We start from the raw sequence: 12,413 nt of genomic DNA, 5'->3' as shown, positions 1-12,413 counted from the left end.
TCAAGAGCATTTCTATTAGTTTAACTCTAACAAGTGCTGAACATTTTTAAAAACAATTGAAAATTCAAATAAATTAAATTAGAATCATACATATCAAAGATGCACATATGATTAAAAATAGCTGAATTGGGCACCATCTAATCTGTTTTTCAAAGAGCAACAGTGCCACCCATGTATGACTCTGGGCAAAGCACTCTTCTACAAACTCTAAAAAGAAAATATCAGCTGTATAACAAAATGGCCTGTCAAGTAATACAGTAACCTGATCTACTGTGGTCCTGAGATGCCAACCATGTTGGAGTATCACATACATGGTCTGGGAGTGAAAACCTTCCACTTTCTAAATCATTGGAATGTAGTTTGAAGTGGAACTCCTCACAAGTTAATGACACTTGAATGTCACTACAACAATGTAACATCTATGTAGCTTTTCCTTCAAAAATAGGACTAAAAAAGCGTCAGTACCTGATGCTTTTGTGAGAAAGCTAGTATTCCAGAGCCAGACCTGATGGGATAACTCCAGCCAGTCAAAGGTAAAATAAATTTACTAATAAATATTTGGTCAATTAAATATGATTAATAGTGTGGGGGTCACTGTTCTGCTGCCAGAGGAGTACTTGTTGTCTCTGTCATCTCCTGGCGGGCTGGGACCTGGCCGGAGGTACAGCTGGGTTTAAGGCAGACCCCTGTCTCAAAACAGAATGTGTTCTGAAACTCCTGTAAAGGGGGAGAATAGGTTTGTGCCTATCATTTGAGTTGCCCCTCTGCTGGTGGTGTCTGCAGACAATCATTTGCTGCCATTCATTTTTGTACAGTATGATAAACAACTTCCACAGACATTTACCGAGTTTACCCACGTTAGATAATACATCACAGTAAACATAAAGCATTAATTTGATATTTTGCAAAGGTTTCTCCATTCTATTGTTATTTCATTGTGCTTGAGTGTGTTCAAGGTGAGTGTTTCATATCAGTACATGCCTTCAGAGACCTCTCGTTGGACCAGAGAATATTTCAGGCTCAGGCTTGGATGAGCAAGGCATGCGTCACAATGTGAACATAAGATGGAGACAAAACTGACGCTGACATCCTTAGTGATTATGTTACGCTCTTCTTACTGTCAATCACCTGATATGCAAAGAAAGAAATGGAAGTCTCAGCTGTGTTAAAACATCTAATTGCATACTGCATGCATTGTAAAATGGTTGGGGGAAATGTAAACTAGATGTAGACAGTAGAAAATGGGCTATAACTCTAAATGACACTGATATTCTCTTTTAAGGGGGAAGTGAATCACCATCACATAGTAGCAGAATCAATCAGGAATTTCATAGCTGAGCTGCTATGGCAAAAAACAAAACACTTTCAACTTCACTCTGGATAATAATAGTCATATAAAGTCAGTTGTATTATGTACTACTCAAGCAGCACAAGGTGATGTAATTAAGAGCTGTTACCTCCCAGCTCCAGGTTTCTAGTCTCAAATAATTAAGCTGCGGGATGATCAAGCCAAAATCCTTCTGATCATAGGTCCCGGGAAGCTTTTACACCAAGGTGAAACAACACAAATATTTACCTCTTTGAAGGTGTCTCCATACACATCTTTGATGTACTTCAGGAAGGCAGCGGTCCACTGAAGGGTGGTGGCTTTGTCCGTCTCTGGGTGGCAGAATGGCACCAGCATGTTGAGCTCATCACAGCACAAACGAATCCTCTTCCTGCATAGCGGAACAGGTAACGCAAACGTTTTGAGCTTTTTGATGGGGGTCTGAATGAATATGAAGTGGGATCAAATTGGCCTTATCATATTTTATAAGTGGAAATTTTCTAACTTCAGGGGTTAATATAAACAAGACTAGATGTCCCTAGTGATGGCTGGGCCATTCTGGCCATGCCTCCAGGCATGTGCACTTCAAAATGTTAAACTGGCAATACGTTAAACCTCAGGGCAATGTATGGAGCTGTGCCTGCAGCCCAGCCCAACAAAGAAAACAGATAATTGTAAGGGGATTTCACTCAACGGGATAAAAAGGGTGAGCAATTACAATGTTCTCTTAGCTAAAATTCCTCACAAAACTCAGCACTATGAGAGGGGGAAAATTGCTTCTAAACATGTTTCTTTCAAAACTGCTTGAGACAATTTTTACTCCAGGAGCTACTAATATAATTTAGTAAACTGACTGCATTTACTGCTGTAATGTTCATAAGTCTCAAGATGAGCAAGAGTAGCCTATTCAAATTCAAACAGAATAATCAGTGTTACAGCCTAGATCAATCCATGTCACACAAATTACATGTGGAAGAGTGCACCATTATTAAAGACAAGTACAACTGTTTCTAATGACTGTATACCTGCGGTCTCTCTCTTTGCTGTTGTGTCTCTCTCTGCGCTGGCTACTCTCCACACAAGATTGAGCTCTCTTCCTGGTGCTGCTCCCTGCTTGTCCAGCTGAGTCTGGGGCAGCCTTAGCAGCCTTGAGGGGCCTAGGGCCATGGGCCCTAACACGCTTAATGGGGGCAGCAGGCTTGGCAACAGCATTAGCTACATAAAACATGAAGGTGTGTATGAGAAGAAGTTGGAGACAAACTTCTATCTGCAGCGTAATACAAATAAGTACAACTGTAAATAAGACACAAGGATTAGAATACTGATTTTTACTTTCCACTTTCACCAAATGCTGCTCCTCTGTTGGGTTGGTGCGACTGATAATCTTGGTTTTTGTAACAACCCTCTCTGGGCGATAAGTTAAAGACAAATTCTTGGGGATGATCAAACCCTGATGCTTGTTGGATTCAACCATGTGAGGAATATGGCCAAACACCTGGGATTAAAATTAGACAAATTGATTAAACAGAGCATTCAGCCAGTACCTTTGGAGCAGTGAGAAAAAACAGTTATACACTATTTTCATCATACTTGTCCACATATGCCAGCGACTGGGTTGAACACGCCCCCTCCGTATGGGTTTGAAAGCTCAATAGGATTAGCTCGATCGGATCTCATCCACTTCTGCATTTGTGGATGTATGACTGCCTCTTGAGCCTCCGCGGACTGCTGAGATATTGTCAAAAAACTGAAACACAACAGAGGAGATTTTGTACATTGCATAGCAATGAGTATACCAGCATTACATAGTTATTAACAAATAGCACAACGCCACATCGGTGAAGCATACTTGCTAAGAACAGCTGACTGAGCATCTTGCTGTCTGGGAATGTCACCAGGCACGCAGTTAAACCTTTTCTCCAAGCAAACTCGAGCAGATGGGTGGGGTCGGGTCAGCAAAGATGTGCTGCTGTTGGCAGGTGGTTCTGCCTGGGTCATACTGACTTCACGTCTGACTCTGGCTAGCACAGAAACTGGAACCTCTCCACAAGTGGTCGGTGTCTTTTCTCCTGGCAGACTGCTCATCAGAGATTGCTCGTCAGTTGAAGTTGACAGGTCAATAGCTTGGGTGGTTGGGGAGGGCGAAATCACTATGGATACAGCAGCATCTTTAGTTGTCGCTGTAGTGGGGTGACATCTGACATCTGACCCATCAGGATCCGCAGCTTGTGCCTCCATGTGTGTCTGAATAATGTGCTGAAGATGTGTGTATTCAATTTCTGTCATCTCCATTAGATTGAGTTCAGTGCCCAAAATCTGCCCCGGATCATGTGTCATACATCCACTTTGGCTCACAATCACCCCAACAGTGTCACAGCTATATTCTCTGGATGACGGTGACACATGGATGGTTTTACAAGCTGTCGAAAATGTTGACATCCTTGACTCTAGAGATGGGAAAGAAATCAGAATAAACTTTATGTGGCAAACATCAACACCATGACGCTACAAGCATTCACTTTTTCTAGTGACCTCGACTAACGCTGCTTTGCTAACTGACCGTAGCTTAGCTACCTGACTGACCCAGAGAGATTGTGCATTGTAGGCACTAGGTTAACTTTTTCCCGCTCTGACACATTACCTCATTCACTAAAATGGCAGCTACGAACCTAGCATAAATTAGCGTTGCAGTTAGCTTGAACAAACTATTAATAATTAACAATAAGCTATATCCAGGGATGCAAGAAATCGGCCTACCAAACTCTAACGTTAGTCAGTTAGCAAACAAGTTTCCTTAAGCTAGCAAATTCGGGATAACTTGGCCGACGTTGATTTTTTATGCAGAACTCCGACATCTTAAAAGGGGTAAAACACTTAAAACCACATTTCCCAGAGCGAATTGCTAACTTGCCCGATTGATGATAGATAGGCTGTCAACATGCCGATGACAAAATTACGAAATAGCCCGTATACTGAAGTTACTCACCTTTCTTTCTACCGGTGTGCTGTTGTCCTCAAGTGAACTCCAGCCCGGTGGTCGCGGGTGGCAACTGACGTCGTAGCGTTCACATCAAGCTTACCAGTGCTTCATTTGCATGGTGAATTATAGCAAGTAATAATACAAACCGAGGACAACTTAATCCCTGCTGGTTCCGTTCGGTTCTGACAAAATCACCAAGGCTTTTCCAATTGACAAATATGAAACTGTTTCTCCTAAGCAATTAACTGCATGAACTTTTAACTACAAATCTACAATAAAGTTCATAGCAATTAAATCTTCGTTTACCAGGCCTCACACTGTGGAAATGTATTTTATATAGAAATTGAATATTGTCATGTTCAATGCACTGTACTATAAGAGCAACAACAACAATAGTAATAGTAATAATAATAATAATGATTAATTAAAGGCATATTTAATTCTACAAGTCAGAAAAGGATAGACCAATTTTAGAGATAGCCAACTATATTTCTCAATTCAGATGTTAAAAAAAAAAAAAAAAGAGACTCAAAAACTCAAAAACAGTCGGCCAGATGCCAAAATAGTGGGCCAAATACAGCAACCTTAATTTATCATAGGTGACAAAGGTTTTGATACATCCAATATTTAATGACCGCTCAATCTGAGTATCAATTTGTGTCTCTGGGTTTTACAGGCAAATACCCAAAGGGAAGCAGAAAACATAACCCAGAAGCATCATCAGGTAGGCCTACCCGTATTTAGAATGCTGTGCTACAAAGAACTGCATAATTAACAGAGACAGCATTAATAAAAAACAAAAAATAGTCTGAAATTGCCATAACTACAAAACAAGATGTTGTGTTAAAGGCATTGTTAAATTGTAAAACTAGAATATTGACCAGTTACCCATGATAAATGATGATTAAGCAATCTGTGTGCTATTTAAACAAAAGACTACTTTAAATAAATAAATAAATTTCTGTGGAATCAGTTAATTGTTAGCCTTTTGAACGTCTCTTTTGAATAGCCTTTCAATGATTTTTGGACAATTACTGCATACATTGTCAAGTAGCCTAAATATCAAAATCTGTTAGGCCTAAATAACAACAGGACATGGTTAGAAGGAGGTATATTTTCAAAGTTTTCAGGAGTATTTCCATTTCGCTATCTTCTTACTTTAATTTCATTACAAGCAAATACGGGTAGTTAAACTAGTTTGTTACTTTAAAGAAGAAAAAAATACATTCAAAACATTCTAAAATGTTAACTCTAACAGAAGTAATCAGAGGGAGTACAAGAAGAAGAAGTTAATGAAAACCAAACACCACATAACTGGTATGAACCGGAATATATGCCCATATCCCATAAACTCACCACAGTACTGTTATCTGCAAACTTGACCTTCCATTTAGTATAAATGGAGCAGCTCCAGGATTTGTCTCTTGATTACATCATTAATAAACATTTATCTTTTTTCTAACAGATTTGGGTACTTCTCTCACCATGGCAATCAATCAATCACAACATCTTGATTACAAAATGAGATTAAACACAATTCTAAAAGGTTTCTTTCTCTTTTTATTGACTTCTTGCATTTTAAAAGAACACTGGAACAAGCCATTATTATATCAGCAGACAACTGAACATATAAGCCAAATCAAGGCTACTGTACTGACAACACTATGGCTATGTTTAGAAATAATAAAAAAAAAAATCTATTTACTGTACTGTACAAACATTTTTAACTTGAATTACATATTGATTTGTCTTTACAGCAAGCAAGTTGTGAACAGTAATGCTGAAGAGGAGGCATTCAGTCATAATCAAATGACGAAAATAAATGCATCTATCTTGTATGAAACAACACCAGCCAGAACATAATGAACTGATATATCTTCATGAGCATTTCCCTATTAAGGTAGAAAGTCTGATCTTTTGCATGGCTTTGCCTGTAGATCATAATGAAATTTCAATTAGACTTGGACTACCACTATATTTACACAAAATACATTCAATATGTGTAGTACTGTGGCATTTGCCTCAAAAATGACAATGCCATAGCATTTCTACTTGTTTCTCAGTCAAGTAGACACCTTACTGTCCTGAGGGGTGTCTGTGTTGTCATTTTTAGCCTGTTTGTCACTTGGCTCCTCACATCTTGGTTTGGTCTTAGTTTGTTCACACACACCATGGACCCTGTTTTTATCAATTTCACTGCCCTCTTGCCTCTTATCTTCTCCACCTCCTTTGCTTACACCTACAGGTGTGCTTATGTTTAATACGCTGTTTCGTCCCTGCTCCTGTCTCCCCACTTCTTTGTCCAACTCTCTTTCTCGACTCACTGGTCTACCTCTATTTCGTTCCCTTCCATGACTGTCTGTTGTGTTACTGTTTTGCTGTTTTTTGCTGAAGGTGTCAGGGCTGTTGATTATACGAGTTGGGAAGCGAATGAGACCTTCCGTGGGAGTGGGAAGTAAAGGAGCTCTGTGTCTCTGTGGCCTTACTGCTGGCTGATTTTGTGGGCTGTCAAAACGGAGGCATGGTTGCCCTCCACTGTCTGGAGCTGGACCTGTGGGCCTGTTGAATGGACCAGAATGTGGGCCACCAAGGCCTTGGAATCTGGTAGTCTGTTGATCCATCTGGGTCTCTGAATTGGCTTGATTGTGCAAAAGCATCCTTGGACTATTGAAATGAGGTGATGTTGATATATCTGAATGCCTCAAATCTGGGCCTCTCCTTTCATTACATGCTGTTTGACCCCTCAGCCCTGGTTCCCTACCTCTCATGTCTGGCCCTCTGCTGTCAGACCCCAGACCCCTTTTATCTAACCCTTGCAGATCTTCCTTGAAGTCTGGCTCAGGCCCCCTTGTGTCCAACCCTGGGCCCACCATATCAGACCTAGTGCCCTCCATGTTTGGACCCCACCTCTCAGGCCCAGGTCCTCTACTATGTGAACCTTGCCTTTCAGGTGCTGACCCCCTTAAATCTGGTCCTCTCCAATCATCGTGCAATTGTGAAACTTTTCCATCAGGCCCTGGCCCTCTCATGTCCAGACCTCTCCTTTCCCTCCTGAAATCTTGCTCAGGTCCTCGTCTACCTGGTCCTGAGTTTTCCATGTCTAGACCTCGCCTTTCAGATCCTGGCCCTCTCCTATCAGACCCAGGTCCTCTACTTTCTGACCCACTCCATTCATCTCCCATACCTGGACCTCTCCTATCAGGCACTGGGCCTTCAATGTTTGGATTTCTGCTTTCAGGTCCTGGCCTCCTGAAGTCTGGACCTCCTGGACCTCTTCTATCAAGGCCTTGTACTTCCATATCTTGGCCTCTTCTGTTGGGCCATGGATTCCTGAAGTCTGGACCTCTCCAATCAGGCCCAGGTCCATCCATGTTTGGACCTCTCATATCCCCCTTGAAGTCTGGCCCAAAACCTCTACTATCTGGGCCTCGGCGATCCATGTCAGGCCCATTCCAATCACCCACCATGCCTGGACCTCTGTCATCCAATCCTGGTTCTTCCATGTTTGGACCTCTCCTATTGGGTCCTAAACCCCTTAAGTCTGGCTGCCTACAATCACCCCCCATATTTGGACCTGCCCTCATATCAGGCCCTGGTTCTCTCATGCCTGACCCTCTCCTGTCATGGCCTGGTCCTCTCATGTCTGGATCTCTTTCCCTTCTGAAATCTGGTCCAGGTCCCCTTCTATCTGGCTCAGGCCCTCCTCTATTAGGCCCTCTCCATTCATTTCCTGAACCTCTCCTACCAGGCCCTGGGAATGCCATATCTGGGCCTTCCTGGATGGGCCCTGGGCCCCCATAGCCAGGCCCTCTCCATTCATTTCCATGACCTTTCCTACCAGGCCCTCTGTACTCCATATCTGGACATTCCTGGACAGGCCCTGGGTCCCTGTACCCAGGCCCTCTCCATTCATCTCCTGGGGCCCTTCTTTCAGGCCCTAGACCCTCCAAATTTGGCCCCCTTCTATCAGGCCACAGTTCCTCCGTGTCTGTACCTCTCCTATCTGGTCCTGAGCCCCTGAAGCCTGGCCCTCTCCATTCATCTACCCTATTTAGACGGCTCATATCGGACCCTGGTCCTCTTATAGGCCTTGGCCCCCTCAAATCTGGACCTCTTCTGTCAGGCCCTGAGCCCTCCATATCTGGGCCTTCTTGGATAGATCCTGGCCCTCCAAATTCTGCCCCTCCCCATTCATCTCTGGGGCCTCTTCTATCATGTCTGGGGCCTTCTGCATTTGGACCTTTCCGGATGCCTGGGCCTCTTAAGTCTGATCCTTCTGGACCTCTCCAATCAGGTCCTGGGCCCTCTATATCTGGGCCTCTACTTTCAGGCCCTGGTCCCCTGAAGTCTGGACCTCCTGGACCTCTCTTATCAGGCCCCGAGCCCTCCATATCTGGGGCTCTTCTTTCAGGCGCAGGTCCTCTGAAATCTGGACCTCTCCTATCAGGCCATGGACCTTCCATATCTGGACCTCTCCTTTCATTCCCAGATACCCTTAAGTGTGGACCTCTCCTGTCTGGCCCTGGACCCTCTATATCTGGACCTCTCTGTTCTGGCCCTGGTCCCCTGATGTCTGGACCTCCTGGTCCTATCCTGTCAGGCCTTGGGCCCTCCATATTCGGACCTCTCCTCTCAGTCCCCGGCCCTGGTCCCCTGATGTCTGGATGTCCCCGTCCTCTTCTGTCAGGCCCTGGACCCGCCATACCTGGACCTGTCCTTTCAGGCCCCGGTCCCCTCATGTTTGGACCTCCTGGTCCTCTCCTGTCAGGCCCTGGACCCTCCATACCTGGATCTGTACTTTCAGGCCCTGGTCCCCTGAAGTCTGGACCTCCCTGTTCTCTCCTGTCAGGCCCTGGGCCCTCGATACCTGGACCTGTCCTTTCAGGTCCCGGTCCCCTAAAGTCAGGACCTCCCAGTCCTCTCATGTCAGGTCCTGGACCCTCCATCACAGAACCTGTCCTTTCAGGCCCCGGTCCCCTCATGTTTGAACCTCCTGGTCCTCTCCTGTCAGGCCCTGGGCCCTCAATACCTGGACCTCTCCTTTCAGGCCCTGGTCCTCTGAAGTCTGGACCTCCCCGTTCTCTCCTGTCACGCCCTGGGCCCTCGATACCTGGACCTGTCCTTTCAGGTCCCGGTCCCCTGAAGTCAGGACCTCCCAGTCCTCTCCTGTCAGGTCCTGGACCCTCCATCCCAGGACCTGTCCTTTCAGGCCCCGGTCCCCTCATCTTTGAACCTCCTGGTCCTCTCCTGTCAGGCCCTGGGCCCTCGATACCTGGACCTCTCCTTTCAGGCCCTGGTCCTCTGAAGTCTGGACCTCCCGGTCCTCTCCTCTCAGGCCCTTGGCCCTCCATACCTGGTCCTGTCCTTTCAGGCCCTGGTCCTCTGAAGTCTGGACCTCCCGGTCCTCTCCTCTCAGGCCCTGGGCCCTCCATACCTGGACCTCTCATTTCAGGCCCCGATCCTCTTAAGTCTAGGCCTCCAAGTCCTCTTCTATCAGGCCCTGGGCCCTCCATGTTTGGACCTCTCCTATCAGGTCCATAGCCTCTCCATTCATCTTGTATACCTGGCCCTCTTATGACTGGATCTGATCCTCTTATATCAGGCCCTCTCCATTCATCTCTCATGTTTGATCCTGGACCACTCCAATCTGGATCCCTAATGTGTGGGCCCGGACCTCTGTTTTGACTCTGACCCCTCATATGAGGACCCATATGGTGTGGCCCTCTCCATTCACCCTCCCTATCAGGACCACCAATATCTGGTCCTGGACCTCTCCAATCTGGATTCCTCATGTCTGGAATGGGACCTCTGTCTTCTTGACCTCTTTGTTCATTTCTCATGCCTAGCCATGGACCCTGCATGATTGGCCCTTGCATGTCTGCATTCCCCATATCTGCACCTGTTCTTCCAGTGTCTATCCCTGGACCCCTTGCATGTAACCCACTCCTTTCACCCCTTGTATCTGGGCCACTCACATCACCCATATCTTGATCAGGGATCCTATAACCTGCCCCTCTCATATCAGCTCCCCTTAATTCATGCATAATTTCTGATTCTCTTATGTTTGGCCCATGCCCACTCCTTTCAGCCCTGATATCTGATCGTGGCTCCCTGAGCTCTTCTCCAGGCCCTCTCATATCTTGGCCTGCACCTAATATGTTGGGTCCACCCCTTTCATCACTTATGTTGGGTCCTGGTCCCCTCATACCTAAACCTTGCCCTCTCTGTGGCCCCTGCCTTTCTTCTATCACTCCGGGGGATACTCTATCTGCTCTTAGAACTCTACCCTCTAAACCTGGAGGTGCATTTGACTCTAAAAAACTACCTTGTCGTAGTCTTCTCTTCTCTAAATCTAGAGCCCCATCTTGACCAGTCCCCAACCTCAAACCCCCTATACCAGGCCGTGGGCCCCTTTCTTCTGACCCTGGACCACTATCATGCTTGTGCTCCTTCCAATCTGTTCCTGGGCCTCTAAAAGCTGGACCTAGACCCCTTATTTCTGGACTTGGATCCCTTAAAACTTGACCACGACCTCTTGAGTCTTGCCCTGAACTACTCATATCTGTCCCTGGACTCCTTATATCTGGATTCTGACCTCTCACATCTGAAACTTGGCCCCTCAGGGCTGGCCTTAGCCCCATCAAACTTGATTCTGGACCTCTCACCTCTGGCCTTGGACCCCTTCTGTCTGGCCTTGCGCCCATATCTGGATTCTGACCTCTCAAATCTGACCCTGGACCCCTCATATCTGGCCTTGGACCACCAGGGCTTTCACCTGTTAGACCTGGGCCTGGAATGCTTATACCTGGTCCCCTCTTATCTGGACTTGGACATTTGAAATTCTGACTTTGGCCTCTCCCAACTGTACCTTGACCCCTCATAGCTGATCTTGGACCCCCAATATCTGGACTTTCACCTCTAACACCTGGTCCTGGACATATCATATGTTGTTCTAGGCCTTTCTCCGGGCTGTGATCTCTCATGGCCCAACCTCTGCCCCTACCTCTGCCTCTACCTGTCATATCTGATCCTCGATCTCTCATTTCTGGACCTGCGTCACTCACACTAGAACATCTTTGATCCACCATATCTGGCCTCCAATCCATCATATCTGTCCGGTCTGAACTTGGAGCCCTACCTTCTCTCTGTGGGCCCCTCAAAGATGGACATCTCCCTTCATCCATAATACCTGGCCCACGATGTGGGATTTCTGTCTCTGGTCTCCACATGTCTGACCTTAAGCCCATTAGACCTGGCTGTGGACAACTAACATCTAGGCCTCTCCTCTCACCCATCACAACTGGCCCTCTCATATCTGGACTTGGATGATGCATATCTGGTCCAGGGCCTCTCATGTCTGGGCCTATATTATCTGACCAAGGGCCCTTCATAACTAGAGTGGAATCTCTGTTAGTTGGGCATTGTACCTCCAGGTTATTTATGCCTAGACCTCTCCTCTCATTCTGTAGGTCTGATCCACTCATATGTGAATTTGTAACAGCTGGTGCAAGCCTTTGTCCTCTTATGTCTGGTTCTTGGTGTCTCATAGCAGGGCCTGGACCCTTTACACCTTGCATCCCTGCGCTTTGCATATCTGGCTCTGGAAGCCTCATTCCTGGGCCTCTCGCAGCTGGTCCTGAACCGATTCTATCTGGATTTTGATCTTTAATGCCTGGTTCTCTCATATTAGGCTCTGGACCCTTCATATCTGGCCCTTGACCCCTCACCGCTAGGTCTCTCATGTCTGGTCCAGGACCCCAACTGTCTGGGCTTACACCTGGGCCTCTCATATTTTGTCCAGGACATCTAATTCCTGGCTCTCTCATATCTAGATGTGGACCCCTACTTCCTGGTCCTTTCATATCTGGTCCAGGGCCCCTAATTGCAGGCCCTCTCATATCTAGTCCTGGCCCCCCAATTCCTGGCAATCTCATATATGGTCCTGGACCCCTAATTCCTGAGCCTGTGAAGTCAGGTGCTGGACTTCTTATCCCTGGACCACTCATACGCGGTCCTGGGCCCCTCATTCCTGGGCGACTTATATTTGTCCCTGGGCCTCTAATACCTTGGTTACTTATCTCTGGCTCTGAGCCTCTTCTATCTGGG

At 46.1% G+C, this 12,413-nt stretch overlaps 1 protein-coding gene across 1 annotated transcript in view; it reads right to left on the bottom strand.

Annotated features, from left to right (window-relative positions):
- Positions 1–591: 591 nt before the first annotated feature.
- Positions 592–12,413, bottom strand: part of LOC139652060 (serine-rich adhesin for platelets-like) — a 16,874-nt gene continuing 5,052 nt past the window's right edge. The window contains exons 6-11 of the mRNA XM_071528998.1: positions 3,177–3,767; positions 2,918–3,074; positions 2,660–2,822; positions 2,353–2,542; positions 1,577–1,718; positions 592–717 (exon numbers count right to left, since the gene is read on the bottom strand). Of these exons, the coding sequence (XP_071385099.1) occupies positions 592–717; positions 1,577–1,718; positions 2,353–2,542; positions 2,660–2,822; positions 2,918–3,074; positions 3,177–3,767 (1,369 nt within the window). The remainder of the gene's footprint in view (positions 718–1,576; positions 1,719–2,352; positions 2,543–2,659; positions 2,823–2,917; positions 3,075–3,176; positions 3,768–12,413) is intronic.

Source organism: Centroberyx affinis, unplaced genomic scaffold (assembly GCF_046629955.1).
Source record: "Centroberyx affinis isolate AG114_WGS23_722 - 3 ecotype Tasmania unplaced genomic scaffold, CSIRO-AGI_Caff_v1 ptg001751l_1, whole genome shotgun sequence".
NCBI classification, from domain to species: Eukaryota; Metazoa; Chordata; class Actinopteri; order Beryciformes; family Berycidae; genus Centroberyx; species Centroberyx affinis.
This window is presented reverse-complemented; position numbering and strand designations above follow the sequence as displayed.